At 37.1% G+C, this 21,799-nt stretch overlaps 1 protein-coding gene across 4 annotated transcripts in view; it reads right to left on the bottom strand.

Moving 5' to 3' along the window:
• The window catches only part of DNAH5 (dynein axonemal heavy chain 5), a 318,561-nt gene that overhangs the window by 208,052 nt on the left and 88,710 nt on the right, over nucleotides 1-21,799 (bottom strand). For 2 of the 4 annotated variants that reach the window (XM_037988724.2, XM_007961228.3), the window contains exons 4-13: nucleotides 21,127-21,287; nucleotides 19,959-20,180; nucleotides 18,488-18,625; nucleotides 17,186-17,362; nucleotides 15,122-15,235; nucleotides 14,304-14,411; nucleotides 12,486-12,608; nucleotides 11,709-11,924; nucleotides 9,430-9,537; nucleotides 94-179 (exon numbers count right to left, since the gene is read on the bottom strand). In XM_037988724.2, the coding sequence (XP_037844652.2) occupies nucleotides 94-179; nucleotides 9,430-9,537; nucleotides 11,709-11,924; nucleotides 12,486-12,608; nucleotides 14,304-14,411; nucleotides 15,122-15,235; nucleotides 17,186-17,362; nucleotides 18,488-18,625; nucleotides 19,959-20,180; nucleotides 21,127-21,287 (1,453 nt within the window). The remainder of the gene's footprint in view (nucleotides 1-93; nucleotides 180-9,429; nucleotides 9,538-11,708; nucleotides 11,925-12,485; nucleotides 12,609-14,303; nucleotides 14,412-15,121; nucleotides 15,236-17,185; nucleotides 17,363-18,487; nucleotides 18,626-19,958; nucleotides 20,181-21,126; nucleotides 21,288-21,799) is intronic. The other 2 variants (XM_037988725.2, XM_073014833.1) reach the window with 2 other exon arrangements.

The following is a 21,799-nucleotide window of genomic DNA, read 5'->3' as shown; positions in this document are numbered from 1 at the left end:
TTCCATCGGAATATGAAATAATAATAGGAATAACAACAATAAAGGTTAAACTATCCCAATTTTAGAAAATAGACAATTTCTTGAAACTTTTACCTTTCAAATTTCTTCAACATTCTTAGAGCTTGATTTGTGTTTTGAATCTTCTCAAATGTAACATCCATGAACTTCTGCAACTCATTCTAAAATAGAATAAAATCTGGTGATGAACAATAGAATTGGGAATTTACTGTTTAGCCACAAGATAAAAGAGCTTTCCATTCTCTGCAAACACATATAATAGGAACAAAATGGAACCGAAAATTGAATGAGCTTAAAAGAAACATAAATGCCCAGAAGCCAGAAACAAAGAGACTTGAAAGCCAGGGCAGCCATGGGAGTTGGCACCACGTCAGGTTCCATGGGTATTGGGCCAGACACAGAGCCTGGGGGGTGGCATTGGGGCCTTATCAGAATATGGGGAGAAGGGCTGTGGGGTCCTAACACTCTCAACAGATCCTGCAGAAAGATGGGATCCTTGACGTGCTGCCCAGTACATGCAAAGGGAGTTGATTCACAAGTTGGGAAAGCTGCAAAGAGGCTTGACATCTGCCCAAACCCTTGGATAGTTGGGGAAAAAGTCACCCTACAATAGGGTTCCCATACTTTCTCATCACAGCTACTCACTTCTACCACTGGAATGCCAAAGCACCCATAGACAGTGCACAAACAAATGGGCAGGGCACTGTTTGGCTCTTGGACATAGTTTGCTGACCCCTGCCCTAGAGGAACTGAAATCCCACATGTGTGCCACACCTAGATAAGGGGTCCAGGTTTAAACTACACATGAAATGAAAGGGATATAACCCAAGATATTAACATAAAAGCTAGTCTGGGAAGGTAAAACCACTAGGACCACAGCAGAATTCAGGAAAAGTCACTCTATAGAAATACTTTCAAAGCCCAGGACCAAAAAATTGCTACAGAGAAAAATAAATAAATACATAACTTCTAAAGAAGCTCACAAAGTTTCTGAAAACCCCACGAGAAAATGATCTTTGAGAGAAAAGGAACAGAATGCACAAACAGAATTAGTAACCAAGAACTAGAAATGACAGAGCAGTCTAAAAGAGACTATGAAATAAGTATATTTAAAGTGATTAAAGAGTAAAGAGGAAACAGAAATCATAAAAAGAACAGAACAGAATAAAATAAGAGCACTCAGATTTTTAAAAACAAAATTTAGACATATAAAGGGGAACATAATTACAATTCAAAATACAATAGATGCAAATTGTAAACACCTGAAAAGAAAAATGATGAACTACAAGACTGTTTTCAAATAAAATCACCCAAAGTATAGCCGAGAAATAAAGAAATGGAAAAATACAAAAAAAGATGTTAACAAACATGGACGTTAGAAAAAGAAGGTGTAACATATGTCTATTGGAAATCTTGGAAGAAGAATCTGAAGTATTTAAAATGATAAAGGCTGAGTATTTTCCACAATTAAAAAAAGACTTAGTCCACAAATGGAGGAAGCACATCAAATTCTGAACAACAGAAATATATTTTAATCACACCTAAAACTCACATAAAGATGCCAAAGGTAAAGAGAACAACAAAATTAAAAGAAAATAATATTAATACTAAAAGAGAAAAATATTAAAATCACAAAAGGGAGAAATCAAATTATCTATAAAGAAATAACTATTTGATAGCAAATACCTTGTTGAGAACAATAGCTGACAAAAATCAATGAAAAAAGATCTTCTAAGGGCTGAAGGAAAATAACACCCAAACTAAAATCACATATAAAACGAGAATAAAGTTCAAGATTGAGGGAAACTTTATAGGCATTTGGGTGTAAAGACTGGAAGAGTTTACCACTAACAGACTCTTGTTAAAACTAAAGGATACACTTCTTTAAGAACAATAATGAACCCAAAAAGAGGGAGAGATACAATTAGATTACTAATGAGGTGTAAGAATAAGCAAAGCAATCTGTAAATATGTTGCTAAATTTAATTAGCTATTAGTAACAACAAGTTTGAAAAGTTGAGCAGCAAAGGTAAAACTAAAATTCAAGAAAACCATAGCATGACTGAGAGGTAGGGTGATAAAACAATTAAACTTTTTAAAGTCAGGTATATATGCTAAAACCACTAAAAATATACATACAGCATTAAAAATATAAATAGAAATATAAATAGAAGAGGAATAAAGAGAATAACAAAATGTAATCAACAAAATATAAAAAGAAAGAAGTCAAAGAAAAAAAGCTCACCTCATTGAAAATTCAAAATAGATTGTAGAAGTAATTCTAACTACACTAGAAACAACACTCAATGTAAATGGCTTAAACTTGCAATTAAAGGAAAGGGTCTCAGCTATTTTATATATATACATATATAAATTATATAGAGCGATATGGATTATATATGGGTATTATATATAAAAATTATAGATATATGTATTATAGATACATGGATTTTATATATATGGGGATTATATATGTGCATGTGTTGAATTATATATAAGGATACTATATATAAATTACAGATATATGGATTTTATATATATATGGATTCTATGTATGTGGATTGCGTGTGTGTGTGTGTGTATTATATGTATATAATCCAACCATTGCACTTTTAAAGAGACATGTTTAAAATATAATAATTAAGAAATAGTAGGCCAGGTACAGTGGCTCACACCTTTAATCCCAGAACATTGGGAGGCCAAGGTGGGCAGATCCCTTGACCCCAGAAGTTTGAAACCAGCCTGGGCAACATGGCAAAACCCTAACTCTACAAAAAAATACAAAAACTAGCTGGGCATGGTGGCGTGCACCTGTAGTCTCAACTACTCAGGAGGCTGAGGTGGGATGATCATTTGAGCCCAGCAGATCGGGGCTGCCATAGCCAAGATCACACCACTGTGCTCCAGCCTGGGTGACAGAGCAAGACTCTGTTTCAAAAAAAACATAAAATGAAAGAAAGAAAGAAATAGTAGGAAGTAAAAGAACAGAAAAAATGTTTATTTCAGGTAAATAATAACCAAAAGAAAGTTGAAGTAGCCATATAAATAATTCACAAAATTGCTTGTAAGACAAAAAGCCTCACTGAAGATAAATATGGTCATAATTTAGTGTTAATGGGAACAATTTCTGTGGCACATATGCCAATTTCGAGTCAGTGTTTAACCAATTGAATCAAAATATATGCACAGATTCTTAGAAACCCATGGATCAAGCATGCTATGGTTTGAATGTCCTCTCCAAAACTCCTGCTGAAATTTAATTGCCATCATGATGATATTAAGAGGTGGCACTGCTAAGAGGTTATTAGGCCTTGAGGGCTCTGCTCCCATTGGTGGATTAATGTTATCGCAGGAGTGGGTTGTTATAAAAACGAGCTCAACCCTCTCTTGCTTTCTCAGGCTCTTGCTCTTCACCCTTCTGCCATGCAGCAAGAAGGCCTTCACCAGATGTAGCCTCCTCAACTTTGGACTTCTCAGTCTCCTGAACTGTAAGAAATAAATTTCTTTTCTTTATAAATCACCCAGTCTGCAGTTCTGTTATAGCAACACAAAAAGAACTCAGACAAAGAAGATCAAAAGATATTCAGTATACCACTACAAATATTAGAATGGTCAAAATCTAGTACACTGAAAACACCAAATGCCGGTGAGGCTGTGGAGCAACAAGAACTCTACTCTAACTCATTGCCAGTGGGAATGCAAAATGGTATGGCCATGTTGGAAGACAGTTTGGTGGTTTCTTACAAAACTAAAAACGCTCATACTATATGATCCAGCAATCATACTTCTTGGTACTCACCCAAAGAAGTTAAAAACTTATATCCACACAAAAATCTACACACCAATGTTTATAGCAGCTTTATTCATAGTTGTCAAAACTTGGAAGCAACCAAGATGTCTTTCAGTGTGTGACTGGATAAACTGTGGTACATCACAACTGAATAATGGAATATTATTCCATGCTAAAAAGAAATGAGCTATCCAGCCATGAAAAGGCATGAAGAAAATACAAACACATATTACTAATTAAAATAAGCCAATCTAAAAGGGCATATTCTGTATGCTTCCGACTAGATGGAAAAGGCAAAACTACAAAGACAGTAAAAAGATAGTAGCTGCTGGGAGAGGGAAGGATGAACGGGTGGAGCACAGGGGACTTTTCGGGTAGGAAAACACTTTGCAGGATATTATCACGGTGGATGCACATCCTTATATATTTGTCCAAACCCATAGAATGTATAACACCAAGAGTGAGCCCTAATGTAAACTGTGGACTTTAGACAATAATGATGTGTCAATTTAGGTTCATCAGTTGTAACAAATGAACCACCCTATTGGGGGATGTTCATAATGGGGGAGTCTATGCATTCTGGGGGAGTGTAGGGGGAATATAGGAAATCTCTGTACTTCCTCTCAATTTTGCTGCGAATCTAAAACTTCTCTTTAAAAAATATTTAATGAGGGCCTAAAATATTTGAATAACCCAATTAAAAGTGTGATATAGTGACATTGGAAGACCCCAAATCCCGACAGAAAACACTACTCTTTTCAAGTACACATGGAACATCTGCAAATCTTAACTACGAACTAGGCCACGGAGGACATCTCAGTAAATACCAATATACTGACATAAAGTATTCCATGTTCTCACATCAAAATATAATAATCTAAGTCAAAATAAAATAAGAGCCAATAGAGTATAATAAAAAGCTAAAAATGCTTTTAAATAATCCATGAGCAAAATAACAAATCATAATGAAAATGATGTGATACTTTAAACTCAACAACAACATATGTACTACATATTAAAATTTGTAAGAAACAGCAATAGTGACACTTTGTGGAAAAGATACAGACTTTCATGCACCTACTTTAAAGAGAAAAAGAAAAGAAATTGAAATTAATGAGCTACGCTGTCAGTTGAAGAAAGGTAAAAATAATAAATCCAAAGAAAGAAGAAAAAAGTGTTTTAAAGCAAAATGTAATAAATTTAAAAACAAAGAAACACGAGGCAAGATTAACATCTCCAAAGCTGCTCTTTGGGAAAAATAATAATACAGACTATCCTTTGGCAAAATTAAGCAAGAGCAGTGGAGTGAATGCAATTTCACACCGAAAGCGTCTGTCAAACCAGAATCTAGCAAAACGAGGCCAGACACGGTGGCTCACGACAGTAATCCCAGCACTCTGGGAGGCCAAGGCAGGTGGATCACTTGAGGTCAGGAGTTTGAGACCTGTCTGGCCAACATGGTGAAACCCCATCTCTACTAAAAATACAAAAAATTAGCTGGGTGTGGTGGAGCATGCCTGTATGGGTGGTCGTTAGGGATTCTTCTGAGAACATCACACATCTTACACTATTATGTAACTGTGACCCTCCCCCCAAAAAAATTGCACCAAAAAACTAAGCACAATTTATTCTTTGTGTATCCTAAGCTTTAGTGCAGAGCTATAATTAAAATCTAAATGTAGTTAAATAAAACATAGAAAAATTCTTTCCTTATTTTATATTTCATGCTTCAAGACAAAGCGAACAACTTTTTTTCAACTTACCAGTCAGAAGTTTTAATTAAGTCCTTGTAATCTTGAAGAGACATTAATTGATGTAGTATTAAAATGAGGAGACTAGTTTGATATGCAATAAGAATTAGTACCTAAAGGGGTTTGATTTCAGTAATGTTAGGTCAGAAGTAATACAGTAAGACAACCAGTTGGCAATATCCAGACCACCGCAGGAGACACTACCTGTGGAGGAGACAGAGCTATTGGCGGGGTGGGGAATGGGTAAGCTGCAAATCTCCTGCCTGATACAGCAAAGCTCCAAAACAGAAAGATCTGGAAACCTATTACAATACTTCCTTGCCCTCAATAGTTTCAGCTACTTCTACTGGAAATATATGTATTTTTTAAGTGACATTATTTCTTCTGGTAAGTCCACATCCTAGGATGAAAAAATGTTCTTGCATTAAAAAAAAATTAGTTAGCCTACCTAAATAAACATCTACATTTTTTCACTATATAAAAAAACTCTATTTATAAATTATGAAAACTAGAGCATTTATAATCCTTCCACTGCCTCCCTCTCCTTCAGAAAACAGCAAATCTCTACTGAGCCCTAACAGTTTTTCTGGTTTTTCCTTGCCTTTCTACCCTATGGCTTCGCAAAGGCCTGGGTTGAACTCTGTCAACATGTAAGACCCAGACTTAATTTTCTTGTTCTGAGCCTTGGTCCATCCTTACAATTTGTGGGATCTGGGTTGTGGAATCTTCATATTCGTCTTCCCATTAGTTATTGGGTCTCAGCTCCTACTCAGTTTTCTTTTAACTCAGCTTGCCACCTCAACACCCATCCTTTACTAAGTAGTGCCTTCTCCATTTGCTGGGATCAGCATGCTTCTAGACTTCCAATAGCCCACTTGGTTCCAACACACTGCCCTCTTTGACCTGTTAGTACCAGCACGAACCCTAAATCTAGAGAGGATTCCAGGCTGTCATCCCTTTGGCAGGGGAGCCCTGGACACTACCCTGATCCAAATCACTCATGAAGTCTTACACTCGAGATGCCACTGTTGCTGAGTCTCTCCAAGACTCCAGGATGCATCACCACCTTTACTCCATCCAGAGTTGTGGGAAGGTATTTTTGCCCCAGTTTTATAAAGGTGAGGGCTGAATTCATGAATGGGTGAGTATTTAAAGGAGAAATTGCAGAACAATTAGTTAAGAGAAAGAGAACGGACAAAGGAATAAAGAAGTATAAGTCAAAGAAAAACTCATTGGCAAACCAAAGACAGAAGTGAACAATTTCTGAGGTGGAAGACAAGATGGATAATAGTGTTGAATTTCTTTTAAGAAGGCTGAGTAGAATGGGGACTAATACAGTAGTCCCCTCTTATCTTCAGGAATATGTTCCAAAACCCCCAGTGGGTGACTGAAACCTAACCCTATATATATTATGTTTTTGCCTGTACATACATACAAACATAATAACGTTTAATTTACAAAATAGGCAGAGTAAGAGATGAGCAACAATAACTAATAATAAAATAGCACAATTTTTAACAATATACTGTAATAAAAGTTATGTGAATGTGGCCTCTCTCTCTCTCAAAATATCTTATTGTGCTATACTCACCTATTTTCAGACCACAGTTGACCCTGGGTAGTCAAAACCATGGAAAATACAACCACAAAAACATCTTTCTAGCATCAACCACAGCCTCCTTCTCTCTGAAGGCTTTCCTAACTCCAGCCAAGCAGAAGTATCAGATTATCTTTTCCTAGTTTCACATTATCAAATCCTATGTAATGTTTTGCAGGCCTGATCTCCCAATACATTTTTGTAGGCCTTGAGCTATGCCTTTTTATTTTTGAATCCTCACTTTTTCATACAGTATCAGAGTAGTATTCTTTCATAACTAGCCACTTTAGCCCCATTTGCCCTTTTTTAAATGCTAAATTCATTACTCTGTTCTTATGTATGTGCTTATATTTTAATCATTTCACCATCTGCCTCCTTTCTGACTATGAGCTGCGAAGGCATATCTACTTGATTTATTTCTATATTCATAACCTACAGCATAGAAGTGTAATACATAATTGCTGCATAGCAAATGCTTGTTTCATTGCAATAAATCTACATCTTCTTATTTACATATGGGAATAAAACACGATCCCTGCATTTGAGGTGCTCACCATCTATGTTCCACATATAAGCTACAGAAGTACCACGTGGTCAGACACTGCTGGGGAAACACAGGTGAATATCAGAATCTGCCATTATTCATCAATTTCCATCAAAAACAGACCAAGATCCACTATCCTTATGTCTAAATCTGCCCCCAAAAGAATTCATTGCATGGCCAGGCGCGGTGGCTCAAGCCTGTAATCCCAGCACTTTGGGAGGCCGAGGTGGGCGGATCACGAGGTCAGGAGATCAAGACCATCCTGGCTAACACGGTGAAACCCCGTCTCTACTAAAAATACAAAAAACTAGCCCGGCGAGGTGGTGGGCGCCTGTAGTCCCAGCTACTCGGGAGGCTGAGGCAGGAGAATGGCGTGAACCAGGGAGGTGGAGCTTGCAGTGAGCCGAGATCGCGCCACTGCACTCCAGCCTGGGCGACACAGCGAGACTCCGTCTCAAAAAAAAAAAAAAGAATTCATTGCTTAAATTATTATAGGCACTCTTCCTTCCCATCACATGAAGACTGCTGCATGCCACAATGGTTAAAAAAGTTGAATTCTAAAGCCGATTGCCTGGGTTTCACCCCAACTCCACCTCTTGTTATGCCTGTGTTGGGCAAACCACTTCACCTCACAGGGAAGTTTCCCAGTTTCTCCCTCTGCAAAATGAGAGTAACAAGAGCACCCACTTGACAGGATTGTTATGATTATTAAATGAATTAGCACATACAAAGTGCTTAGAACAGTACCTGGCACATAGAATTAGCTAGCTTTGTTACGACTCATTCTAACACTGAACTCACTCCTCCCAAGGTGTCTCCTTTTACTTTGAAGTGCACACATTTAATGCAAATCAGAAACCCTGGGAAAAAAGAAATAGAGTGGCTATTTTCCTCTTACAGTCAGAAAGATAGACATTTGCACCTCACTGGGATGAGAAAATGTCCGCATATTCATTATGGTAGATACCTGTTGTGTGTCTTCCCATCTTACCCTCCCTGACTCCCCTTTCCTGATAATAAACATTCCCAATGACCCAGCGGATCCCATCCTGCCTGTGTCTACCACAGGATCTCACAATTGAGAGGCCCAGTACTAGGCACCTCACCAGAACTGGCTAGCCCAACCCCTTCCTCGGGAATCTGGAGCTGGACTGGTCCTGTGAAACGACCTCAGAAGCTGCTGATGCCATAAACTGCTCATGTGAGCTGCAAGGCAAGATGACTGGTCTGCAGTGAGCAGTGAAAGAAGGAAGAGAGAAAGGGGTTGCAAAACCAAGCAGGGTCCAGATGCTGAGTTGGTCCTGGCGCCACCGTTTCTAAGGCCAGTGGCAACCAGGCTTGGAATCTGCCAGACATTGCTGACCATTGGCCTGAGCTACCTCTGGTCATAATCACTGCTACACAGTGACAAATGGAAATAAGCATCTATATTCTAATCATGCCGCAATGTTCAACAGAAGATGAAAGTTAACTTTCTAAGAACTTCAATGGAAAACATGTAGAAGTCTCATACACATCATTAGCCAAAGCTATATTTATGACCCTTTAATCCATGAAAAACAGCCTTCAATTATTAATCTGAAATCATGAAACACAGGCTGAGGTTGCTATCGGTCACCTCCATGATGAAGACACCTCTGCCTTCTGAATGGGTAATGATTAACAGTATTATACAGAAAGGAAAAAATAAACACACGACTGTCAACAGGAATTGTATTATACAACCTACATGAAGGTCATTAGTCTGCCTGCAAAACTCTTCATAATCTTGGTCAAAATCCATTTTCCGCTGGTCTAAGAAATTGTATTCCTTTTTCTTTATGGTTGTCACAATGCCCTGAAATATTATGAGATAAATTAGATAGTATTTCAATATTCTTAAATTACCTAACTAAATATGACCCTTAAATGTAGAGCCTATACAATAATTGCCAAAAAAAATAAGTTTAAAGGAAGCCTCATTTTTTTACTCACATTGTTTCATGCTTATTATTTTATAGGCAGTATAAGGTTGCCATGCTACCTTCAAAGAAATCACTTGGACAGCATTTTCATGAAGTTTTATGTATTTTTGAAAATATAAAATAAAATAAAAGTCACATCTGAAAATTGGGAAAGGTTTTTTTCACTAAAATTTTATTGTTAATCATATCTGAAATAAATTTTTAAAGCCCAGAGTAGAATTTACCAAAATATTTTGTGTTGAATAGTTTAAATCTTCTCAGAAAATAAATAAGGCTTTCACAGAACACAAACAATATAGGAAGAAAATAAATTATGTTATATCTACAGATGAGTTACTACCTTCCAAGCCCCAAACGTCTTAAAAATGTCAAACTGGAATCCACCACTTAAAACCTCTCTAAAATTAATTGCTGCCCACTACCCTGCAAAGCTGCAACCTGTGACTAGGCAAGTACAAACTAGGAAGTTCATCTCCTTGAAAATACTATTATCAGAAGCTTTGTTTGCTTTGAATAATGAGCTATAATGCTCTGTGATTCTTCTTAACCAGGTACTAAGCCATTCTCAAACTCAGGTGCCCACATTGTTGACAGAAGCATATAATTTTTATGAAGAATATTGGGCCTCCTTCTTCTACAATCTCCTCTTCAAAGTCACTTCCATTTAAACATCAAATCTCTCAACAGACAAAAGTGTATAAACAGCATAACTTCTTGAATCAAGTTTACTAGATAAAACAACCTACTCTTTCATGCTGCATAACTACAAAATTAGTTCTATTTAGAAATTGTGTGTGTGTGTATATATACATATACTTTTTTATATAACATGTATATGCATGGAATGTTATATGAAATATACATACACACTATATATATATGCATGGAATGATACAATGTCTAGGATTTACAGTGCTGATATTCCTTAATATCAAACGAATCAAAAATATGTGCGTGTGTATGCATATATACACATATATACATACACATGTAGCTTTCTAAAAGAAGTATGGAAAAGCTACTACATTTTGATGTTGTAATTTTAAAGATTTGGGGACTTGAGAAAATCCCGCTGTATGATGGGATTTAATGGTCACTTAAGATTATTAAGTTAAATAAAGGAAATGATTTATCGTGACCTTTACACCAATTATTCAAACTCGATCTACTTAATTATTGTCTTGACAGATATTTATTGCACATCTACTATGTGTCAGTAAACTTAAAATGTTTCCTACTATATAAAAATCTTTTCTTTTTCTCTCCCAAAACTTGGTATACTCAGGAAATGAAAAAGATTCCTTACATTGGTCTAAACTGTTAGAGTAAAAAAATTAGTGTGTAGTGGTTAATTATATGATCCTTTTCAAATTCAAGTACCAAAAAAATTTAAGATTTAGTGTCAGTGTCCCCAAAAAAGAAAAAATTGACTATGTCCATATTAAGAATTTAAAGCAAATTGTTTGTAAATTGCTTTTCTAACATCTTCAAATGTTATTAGGTCACTATGCCCACTTTCAAAACTAAAATTAGTCACACAGATACCATAACAAGATAAAGCAGTTAAAAATCAAAATAATTAGGGAAGTCAGATCTAGAATAAAATCAGGTCCTTTATATTTTTTAATATGGGTCCAAATAAAATGCTTAAATGCAGAGACAACTGAGTGCCACACAGTACCTGGTGTCGACCAATGCCTGACACAGTATAGTCTTCATTAAATATTTCTTGCGTGAATAAATAAAATAATAAGTTACATTTAAACATTTTTCTTGTGCTACTAATGAAAATGCTTTTTTAATGGTGATTAATTTTAGACTGTTGGAAAGTCATTCTTATAACCACACACCTGAAAAGAACATATTAGCACCATTACACAATTCTCAAATAAATCTAATTTCTTTATGGTTAAAAGGCCATGAGATTATTTATATTTTACATTACAGATGGATGATTTGAATCATTCTAAACACTGTTATTTGCATAAAATATTGAAGTTTAGTTGTGGATTATAGTAGAAAATACAGCTTGAAAGTACAATACCTGGTATTTAGTGACCATGTCTTCCAGCCCTTCGATTGTGGAATCTTGCAGGCCTGAATACGTCTTGAGGGTTGTAAAGATGTCTATTATCTTGCCAAGGCGTCGGTGAAAAGTTTCCAATTTTCCAAAAATATACATCTCGCTAAAATCAAATTGTTTTGCATTTGGATTTTGTTTAAGCTTTTGTTTTGTCTTGTGAAAGCAGTGCTGGTATTCCTTGAAATCAAAAGAAAAATATACAAAAATATACAACAAAGGGAACAAGAAATTTCATTTTTTTAAGTGAAGGCAACAGAAAAATTAGGATGGAATTATAAGCCTTTTCATAGTTTCATGCCTTTGCATGTACTCACTCATCAGCCTGGAAAATCATCTTTTCACCTCCTCTAATCTAGCAATTCCAGATTCTAATTGGGTTACTCATGATGCAACTCAAAGGTGTGGCCTTCCCATCTTGGTCCCACGGTTTTGGTAATAGCATCCTTCTGTGACTCTCCATTCATCTTTAAGATGCTTAAGGAAAACTACCTCATATTAGTTGTCTTTGTATCTCTAGTACTTACTGTGGTATCAGGACATAGTAGGCTCCCAAGAAGGGTAAAAAAAAAAGTGAATAAATTTCCTGGGAAGGTATATTAACATTCCATTTTCTTAATAGTTAAGAATCACTGTTCTTTTTAGCAACCAATGATATAATAATTACAAAATGATTTAAGATGGTCTCAGCAAAAATAAGACAAAAATAATAGAACCTCTAAATACTAAACTAACCATTACCTGTTTCAGTTTAATCGCAGATAGTATTTTTTCTACAACAACATCCTGTGGCTGGGTCCAGATGGAAGCGGTTCCATTATTGGTAATATAGGCTTTACATGCAGATATAATCTGATTTGTCACCTGGGATTTTCCAATAAAATGATGTTAAGCACATAAAACAGCCATGGATTGTAAACTGAACTAGAAGGTCCTTAACTCTTCTGCTTCTCAGAGTTCACCATCTTCTAACTTGAGCTTGGGTTTATTTCTTTTTCCATCACAGATGCAATCAACCAATAACCCTTTGATATTGTCAAAATCATTTGTGAAATCACAGAGTTGGAAGCACCATGGAAAATCAACAATTTGGGCCACCTTGTTTATGCAGGATGAATGTCTTAACCAACTACGGAATGATTCATTTCCTTCCCTAAAAACTGATGAGTTTCCACAAATCTCCTTAGGTAGCCTGCTCTAAATATCTAACTCACAGTTTATTAGCACCATGTAAAGTACTGCCAATCCTGATCTTTTCATGTGACCAAGATCAGCAATGGAAATGTCAAAAGGAGAAGGCCACAGAGAGAAGGAAAGCTAATGTACAAAACCACTAACATTTTATTCATCTCTCCAAACTTTACAAAAATCCTCAGAAATATGTTAATTTTTTGCATAAAGCACAAGGAAAATTAAAATGACTATGCTGTATCCATGGAATGATATGATGCCCAGGATTTACAGTACAAGGGGTGGGGGCATAGGTGAAACAAGATCAGCCATGCGTGGATATCTGCTGAATCTAGGTGATATGTACATGGCATTATAGTATACAATTCTCTTTCCTTTTGTACCTAATTCAACATTTCCATAATGAAAGGTTTTCCATAATTAAATGGTGGTTTCATTATTTTATGCTAAATCATGTTTTGTAAATAATATGTATAAAATCTAAATTAATAACACAAATTTACTTTTGGGTGTCATTTACTCAGGGAATACTCCTGCAACCCTAACATATAATTTTAAAGTATAAGGAAGTTGGGAGGGAATTTTGCAGTCATTCCTCCTGTCTACCTGAACTACCTATATGAGAGAAGGAAAAAGTTTCCCATTGAGCTCTTAAGGCCGGATGCCTTTATTCCCAGGAAGAACTGTGCTTCCTACTGCGTTAGTATTCAGAACACAAACCTTCATGAGTCAAAAACTCTTCTATTTTAATACAACATTTAAGATTTTTGCTTTGATAATGAAAAAGTCATTTACTTCTTAGAGACTATTCGGAATGAGAATAGCAACAGTGCTTACCATAAACACTTACGAGTTAGGACATAAGGTTTAAGCATCGTTATGTTTTTTGGCAGAATCATTATAATTGCTTTATAGATTCCTAGAACATTGCAAGTGGCTTGTATTACCATGATTACTGTTCTAATAACACCAAGTAAACAACTGTGGCATCAAATAAATTTGGAACAGTGGCATATGAAATATGAAACAAGAGATAGTCAGTTAAATATAGCTTTTCTTAATTAAAATTTACCCAGTAGGAATACATGATGTGCTAAACCACATAGGGAAAGAAATCTTTTTTCATTTGTATTATGTAAATAATAAAATATTTATCATAATAATTACTTTGGGAAATAATGCTTTATGATTTGCTAGAATCAACCTCTGACATAAATTTAATTCTATCTCTATTGATAGCCTAAGCCTTTTTAAAATTTTAAGATACATATATATTGAACTGAGCCAATATGGTAATTTTTAATTATCAAAAAATTGGTCATTGGCAAAGAAATATAAATGAACATGAACTCTACATCATGCACTTACCTTTACAAACAGAGATGTGATCTTCTCAGAGGTGTTATAGTAATGAGAGATATTATAGATCATTTTAATTGCATTTAGAAGTGTAGGAATAGCATCCATCATGGATAGCTGAAAGATACCATCAAAGTTTTCAGGAAAAAATCATCAAATTCAGCAAAATTCTAATAGACCAACCATTCCATCTGCATTAAAATAAAGTTTAAGAGATTTCTATTAAAGATTTTAAAATACTATCTAATGCTTTACATGAAAATAATATATTTAATATGAATTTTATTATATTAGTCATATATGGTTAATCAAATTTTATTTCAATGGAAGAAACATTGACCTGCTGTTAATGAGAAGCAACAGCAAGTTACCTGTTAACTATTAATAAGGATGAACTGTTAATAACAGTTAATGTTGTAATAAGTAAAAGCAGGCACTTCCTAAAGCTAAAAGATTAAAAGAAAAATCACCAGCTAATGATTTTTCCTACAGTTCTTTGAGATATATAGTTCAGAATGCCCTTTGCAATATTTAATGGAAAATGTAACGTGCACTAAATGTTTTAAAATATAACATCTCATATACATCTTCAATAGATAGGAGATAGACTGTTTAGAGAAATAGATATAGAAATAAAGGTATCTGTGTGTATGTGTATATACATATTTATGTATATATATACACACACATATAAAATTTTCTTGAAAATAAAGTTTCTAAGACCTTTCCAATGAACTGTAATATCGATGAACCAAAATTCAATATTCAGTTCAGCTAGTGCAAAAAGAATTATCTATAGACTAAAAGAGTAGAAATCCTTAACTCACTGGATCACTGCTGTACAAAGGGTCACAACATTTTTCAAGTGTATACAAGTATTTCACATTGTCCTTCGCTTCATTAGTTGCATCAGTGATTCGAATATCCATCTCCCGCCAAATCTAAGCACAATACGGAAAACCAATTTTAACGCAATTATTCATAGAGGAACTTCCAACATAACCGCTGCTAACAGTCACCACAAGTCCATTAGGCCAGACTTTCTGTGCATCTCACATAAAACTGAATCCAGAGAGGCGAGAGATATTGCTATGCTGGAAAGCAATTTAAAATTTTTGACTAAATTTTTTAAAGCATATCTTCCAGGGCTTCTCATATAAAATCTGTGCCATGACTATCCCAGAGCACCAAGAGGACAGCACCTCCCTTTAAACTCACACCTTTTCCCCTGCACCAGACCCATTTGATACCTCACTACCATATTTTCTATCTTTCCTCTATTCTAACCTGAACTCCCTTCCTATATCCCTATACATTTATCCATTAATGTAGTAATTGTTTATTATCTGCCAACCATATGCCAGTACTGTGCTATGAGCTAGGAACTTAGAAATGGAAAAATAATCTAAAAGTGAGAGAAGTAAAAGGAAATTATTTAGCATGTCAATACATTCCATTGACTTCATGGAAGTCCGACTGATAGTATTTCTGAACTGTTTTGCAAGGCTTACCTCTGCTATTTCATTGAGGAATAAAATAAAGTAAATCTATAGCATGTTTATTGTAACAAATTATTATTGATTATTTAGATTATTTGCATGTATCAAAACATGCAAATAGCTAATAACACCCATGCAAATAGTTAACAAATAGTCTTTCCAGCACCAATGCCAGGTGAGTTAGGCAGCCTCTATGATGGTCCCCAATGACCACAAACTCCCTGTATTCAAGCTCTTGTATTCGTCCCTTCTCCTTGATCGTGGACTGAATCTAGTGACTTGCTTCTAATAAGGAGAATATGGCTAAAGTGATAGGATGTCACTTCCAGAATTAATTCACATAAAGACTGTGGCTTCTAGGTTGGGTGCTCTCTTGCCCTCCCTCACTTGCTCCCTTTAAGGGAAGCCAGCTGCTATGTTCTAAGCTGTTCTACAGAGAGGCCCATGTGGGAAGGAACTGAAGGAAGCCTCTACCAACAGCCAGCAAGACGCTGAAGGCAGCAATAACCAGATGAGTGAACCCGGAAGCAGATCTTCCCCGAGTTGAGCCCTAAGATGAACCCACATCACAGCTGCAGCCTCATAAGATACCCAGAGTCAGAGGCACCCAGCTAAGCTGCACCCAGATTCCTGGCCCATAGACTCCGAGATTAGAATATTGGCTGGTTTTTTTGTTGTTGTTGTTTGTTTTTTTGAGACAGAGTCTCACTCTGTCACCCAGGCTGGAGTGCAGTGGCACGACCTTGGCTCACTGCAAACTTCCACCTCCCAGATTCAAGCGATTCTTCTGCCTCAGCCTCCCAAGTAGCTGGGACTACAGGCACACGCCACCGTGCCCAGCTAATTTTTGTACTTTTAGTAGAGATGGGGTTTCACCATATTGGCCAGGCTGGTCTCAAACTCCTAACCTTGTGAACTGCCTGCCTCAGCCTCCCAAAGTGCTGGGATTACAGGTGTGAGGCACCGCACCTGGACTACTGGCTGTTTTAAGCTGCTAAGTTTGGGGGTTGTTTGTTTTGCAATATAAAACTAATATACAAGGACTAAAAAATAAATATGGATTGGGTGAGTTTTCATTATTTTTATTTCTAGCTTGTCTGAAATCATAATATATAGATATATGTATATAAACATGCTATCATGTTCTGTCTTAATTACATGCAATGCCCTCTAATAACATATATACATACGTGTACACCAGCTAACAAATGTCTTTAATTCAAAGACTATTGCCACAGCCTCCAAAGTTATATGAGGGAAATATTATGTAATTTTAAATATTTTTCCTCAAGGTATAATAACATTCTTTGCTCCTAATCACTCCATAACTTGAAAATATGCATAGAGAACTCTTATTCCCTTTTCACAAGGCAAAATGAAATGGCTGACGACCTTCAGCAGTTTTGACTTGGCTGCCGCAAGCACCGCCAGCACAGCCTTCACATCTGGGCTTTTCAGTTGTTCCAAAAGGTAGTTAAACTTGGAGAGTCTTTTTTTCCAGTGCTCCAGCTCCGCTCGTGGCCCAACGTCATCTGCTTCCTTCCGCAGCTGATCGTTTTCAGCAAGAACCTGCAAATGCACGGGGAAAACATGAGCCATTGCATGGGGCTGGAGATACTAAACTTATAGGCAAGCAAAAAAAATAAGGAAATCAATTATCCTATCTGGATCATGATGTATGCGTATTCCATGCTGCCAATAACAATCTTTTACTAACTTAGCATGTATCCATTTTTAAAACTTCAGTGAAAATTTCTTTGACCTGTTTTAACTGAAAACCACTTATGCTTTCCTCATATGAAAATAGCTTATATTTTGGGGGTTTTTTTAAGATTTTTGATTTGTACTTTTTTCTTTTATTAATGCTTATTTTACATATTTATGGGGCACGTGTGAGTATTTGTTACATGTGTAGAAAGTGTCATGATCAGGTCAGAGTATTTGGGGTATCATCACCTTGCATACTTAACATTTCTATGTGTGGGTAACATTTCAAGTCCTCTATTCTAGGTATTCGATTGGTGCAAAAGTAATTAGCCATTGAAAGTAATGGCAAAAACCACAGTTACTTTTGCACCAACCTAACACTTTGAAATATACAGTATACCATTGCTAACTACGGTCACCCAACCTGCAATGGAAAACTACCAATTTAATGAGCTGTAATGAGCTTCTGAAGGCCTTGACCTCAGGAATTTTTCTTGGCTATTCATTTACTCCATAACCTTGGAGGAACATGGCCTTGTTAAACTGCATGGTTCAGGCTAGTGGATTTTAATTGTGCTTACTTTTCAATGTAATGTCCACCTTCATTCTTTCATTGAGAACTTTTTTGAATTTTTATTTTATCGTTAAGTCTCAAGCTCCCTTTTGGAGGACATACTAAATGAGAAAACTCCTCATGCTTCTACAAGAGTTCTCTCCAAAGTAAATTAGACCTTGAGAAAAGAAAGTGGCAAAGTGCAGCCTTTGAGTGGTGTAAGTACATACAGCCATTTTCTTTCATTTCTTAGAATTCTTACTACCTCTTCTTAATTCATGACAGTAAATGAAAACCACATTGGACCTCTCACCTCCTCAAGGATTTACAGTAAAACTCTTAACAAATGGAACATCGTATGTGAGTACACCTTCTTCCACTGTCTAGTGAAGTAACGTGGCACCTGAAATTGATGTTTGGTTTCTCAAAATTACCTGTTCTGTCTGTTTGATCCATACTTTCATACAATCCTCTATTTTTGCCAAGGTCTCAGGGTTATTTGCTAGAGTCAAGTAGTCCGTAGGTTCCTTTAGGTTTTTCAGTTCAAGTATGTCACACTTTTGAAGATTCACCTAATTAGAATGAAAATTAAATAACAAGATGATGCTTTTGTAAAACACACAGACCATGGGCCCTGTGTTTTCCACTTTGCTGCACTCTGACAGCGCTCTGGAACGCCCATCGGGTAGCACATACCTCCTCTCCACTCCCATGTGCCTTTGTCCACACTGCCACGAGACTGATGGAACCTTCCAACACTTCCCTGTGATCCTACACACCTTCACAATTCAACCCAAAGCCCGCTGCCCTCTCCCACTCAGAAAGAATGCCTCCTCCCACTTGGGGACCCATCCTATTTTGTTAATACTTTTATTGCAGTATGAAGTGGACCCATATGAGAAAAAACACTGCTTTTTTCCACAGAATGTCAACAATTTTATTTGGTCCAACCTGCATTTTGGTCTGCCCTCCATCACAGTGAATCACAAATATAATTTGGGTGTTAGCTGGAGTCATCCTGTGTCTGTCTGGATAAAATTTGCTTAACTCCCCCATTCCACATCCTTTGGAAAGCATAATGCCCCTTCCCCAATCCCAGCAGGATCAGCATTCCTGGGAAAGGAGGGCAGAGTGTCACACTGTCATCATGACCATAGGATCCATTTCCCTTCCTGCCCCTACATGCCTGATCTGGGCTCTGTCGTCTCTGTTATTCCCTTATCTTCTCTCTCTCTCTCTCTCTTTCTCTCTCTCTCTCAATCTCTCGCGCTCTCACTCTATCTTTATCTCTCTCTCACTCACACACACACACACACACACACACGCATGCATGCATCCATCAACCTCTGCCCCAAGAAATCACAAACACAGACTTATTATAAACAGTACAAATCATACAGAAGCTAAATCTCACATTTGCCAAAATTATTCTTAAAGGCCCTTTTGATCATTGACTGAACCTGAGGATCCAACTTGCTCTCTCCAAATATATCAGTTCCTCTTTCCTTCTTCTGTTTCTTCAGGATCTCTTCCCACCTCCATCTGCTGCCCACCACACACACACAGGCACTTCGGTTCCAAATTCCTTTCATTCTAGGATGCACAGCAATGCCACAAGCATTTCTGACTCTCGCCTTTGGAGTCACTCATCTGATTGACAGGGTAAAGCCCTACATCACTGCCAACGTTTTTATGGAACCCCTGAATGTGTTGATCATTACAAACTGCAGAAATTTAAATCTAATCACTACCACGTCTTGAAGGAGCAATAAAATTGCCTACCAAAATTTTTGAAGAACTGCAACATGGAGGAATTAAGACCATCCAAGAGAAGCATTACACACTTAGGTACTGTGCTTGTTGACCACCTGATCATTTTTAAAGGAACAGCTTATTCGTCCTCACCTTTTCCTTCAAACTCTCCTGTGCACCCGACAGGACGTTCACAAAGCCTTCCAGGGAGCTCAAGAACTCCTGCCGAATGTTAGCTGCGTCCTGAAGGCCCTCGAGCTCGCCCCAGCCATGGCTCGTGGCTCTGAGAGCGGGAATGAAGATGTCGGACAGCAAACGTCTCACGCTGTTGAGCAGGCCTCCATCTGCCGCATCTAACATGTTAAAACTCACCTCCTGGAAAACAAGCAGGAGATCTTCTATTGTAAAAACGATCCTCAAATGCAACACAGCTACTAAGTCATTTCTTAAATGTTGTCACTTTACCAAATATCCAGTAAATTATTAGTTTGTGACGGGTGTGGTGGCTCACACCTGTAATCTCAGCACTTTAGGAGGTTGAGGCGGGGGGATCACTTGAGGTCAGGCATTCAAGACCAGCCTGGGCAATATGATGAAACCCCATCTCTATTAAAAATACAAAAATTATCCAGCCTTGGTGGCGTGCACCTGTAGTCCCAGCTACTCAGGAGGCTGAGGTAGGAGAATCACTTGAACCCAGGAGGCAGAGGCTGCAGTGAGCCAAGATGGTACCACTGCACTCCAACCCAGGTGACAGAGCAAGACCCTGTCTCAGAAAAAAAAAAAAATTAGTTTAACAACCTTGTTAAGAAATAAGCTTTACACTATTCTAAATTGTAATCATCAAAATAAAAGCATGAAATAAATAAAATACCAGATGTTTATCAGTTTATTTGCTCCAAGAAGATAGTATACCCATCAGAGGGAAGGGGAAAACTTGTACAGATGCACTTCATTTTGCACAAAAAAAATAAAGTGATATATCCACTTTCAGAAATCTTAACTTCAATGTATAAAATTTGCCATTAAGTAAATTATGCATGGGGAATTCTTTAGAAAAAGAAAGCCTTCACTGTTATACACACACCCAGAAGGTTATATCAACTGGTGTTAATAAATTGAATATTAAGTCCTCTTACTCAAAAGATTTAAAGGGAATGTCCTCTTAATTTCTTGCTTTAAAATTTTAAAAAATACTTCTCTGAAAGTAGTTTTAGATACTGTAGTGAATATACTATGATTGTCTCCACCGGAGGAATATTTGTGTGCAAGTTGTGTGTTTTTTGGTAATTCGGAGTAAACAATGGCTCTTGCCCCTTACCCGGTGGATGTTGTCAGGGGTGATGGCTTTGGAAGGGTCAGTCCTGATGAAGAACACACATACCCCAGTAAGAGCCACATCTTTTCCCTCGGTCACGAACACCTTAGGTTTTTTAATCTTTCCAGAAACAAGATTTACCCCTCCTAGAGAGCCAAGTTGTCCTACAAAAGCAAAATAATTTTAGTTTCACAAATGCTTTTTACAGTCCATGTGGTTGCCTTTGGAATGAATTTTCTTGTTAAAATATTGCCACTGTTGACTTGTCCATGTGCCTTAGGTGGGTCCACCTCTTGAACAATCTCTAGCATGAGCCCTACAGGGATCTAAAAAAGTCTGTTTGATTCCAGATCACAGGTTCACTTCAAAATTGTTGTTTGAGGGCAGTGAAAAGAGGGAAGGAGGACAAAGTATCTACTGGCATGTACTGTGTTCCAGACCCTCTGCTAGGTACGCTGTGTACATTATTAAAACTCACAACCCAGCTGGGTGCAGTGGCTCACGTCTATAATCCCAGCACTTTGGGAGGCCGAGGCAGGCGGATCGCCTGAGGTCAGGAGTTCAAGACCAGCCTGTCCAATGTGATGAAACCCTGTCTCTACTAAAAATACAAAAATCAGCTGGGTGTGGTAGTTGGCACCAGTAATCCCAGATTCTTGGGAGGCTGAGGCAGGAG

This window comes from Chlorocebus sabaeus, chromosome 4 (assembly GCF_047675955.1).
Source record: "Chlorocebus sabaeus isolate Y175 chromosome 4, mChlSab1.0.hap1, whole genome shotgun sequence".
Classification (NCBI taxonomy): Eukaryota; Metazoa; Chordata; class Mammalia; order Primates; family Cercopithecidae; genus Chlorocebus; species Chlorocebus sabaeus.
The sequence above is the reverse complement of the archived record's forward strand: the minus strand, read 5'-3'. Positions and strand labels throughout refer to the sequence as shown.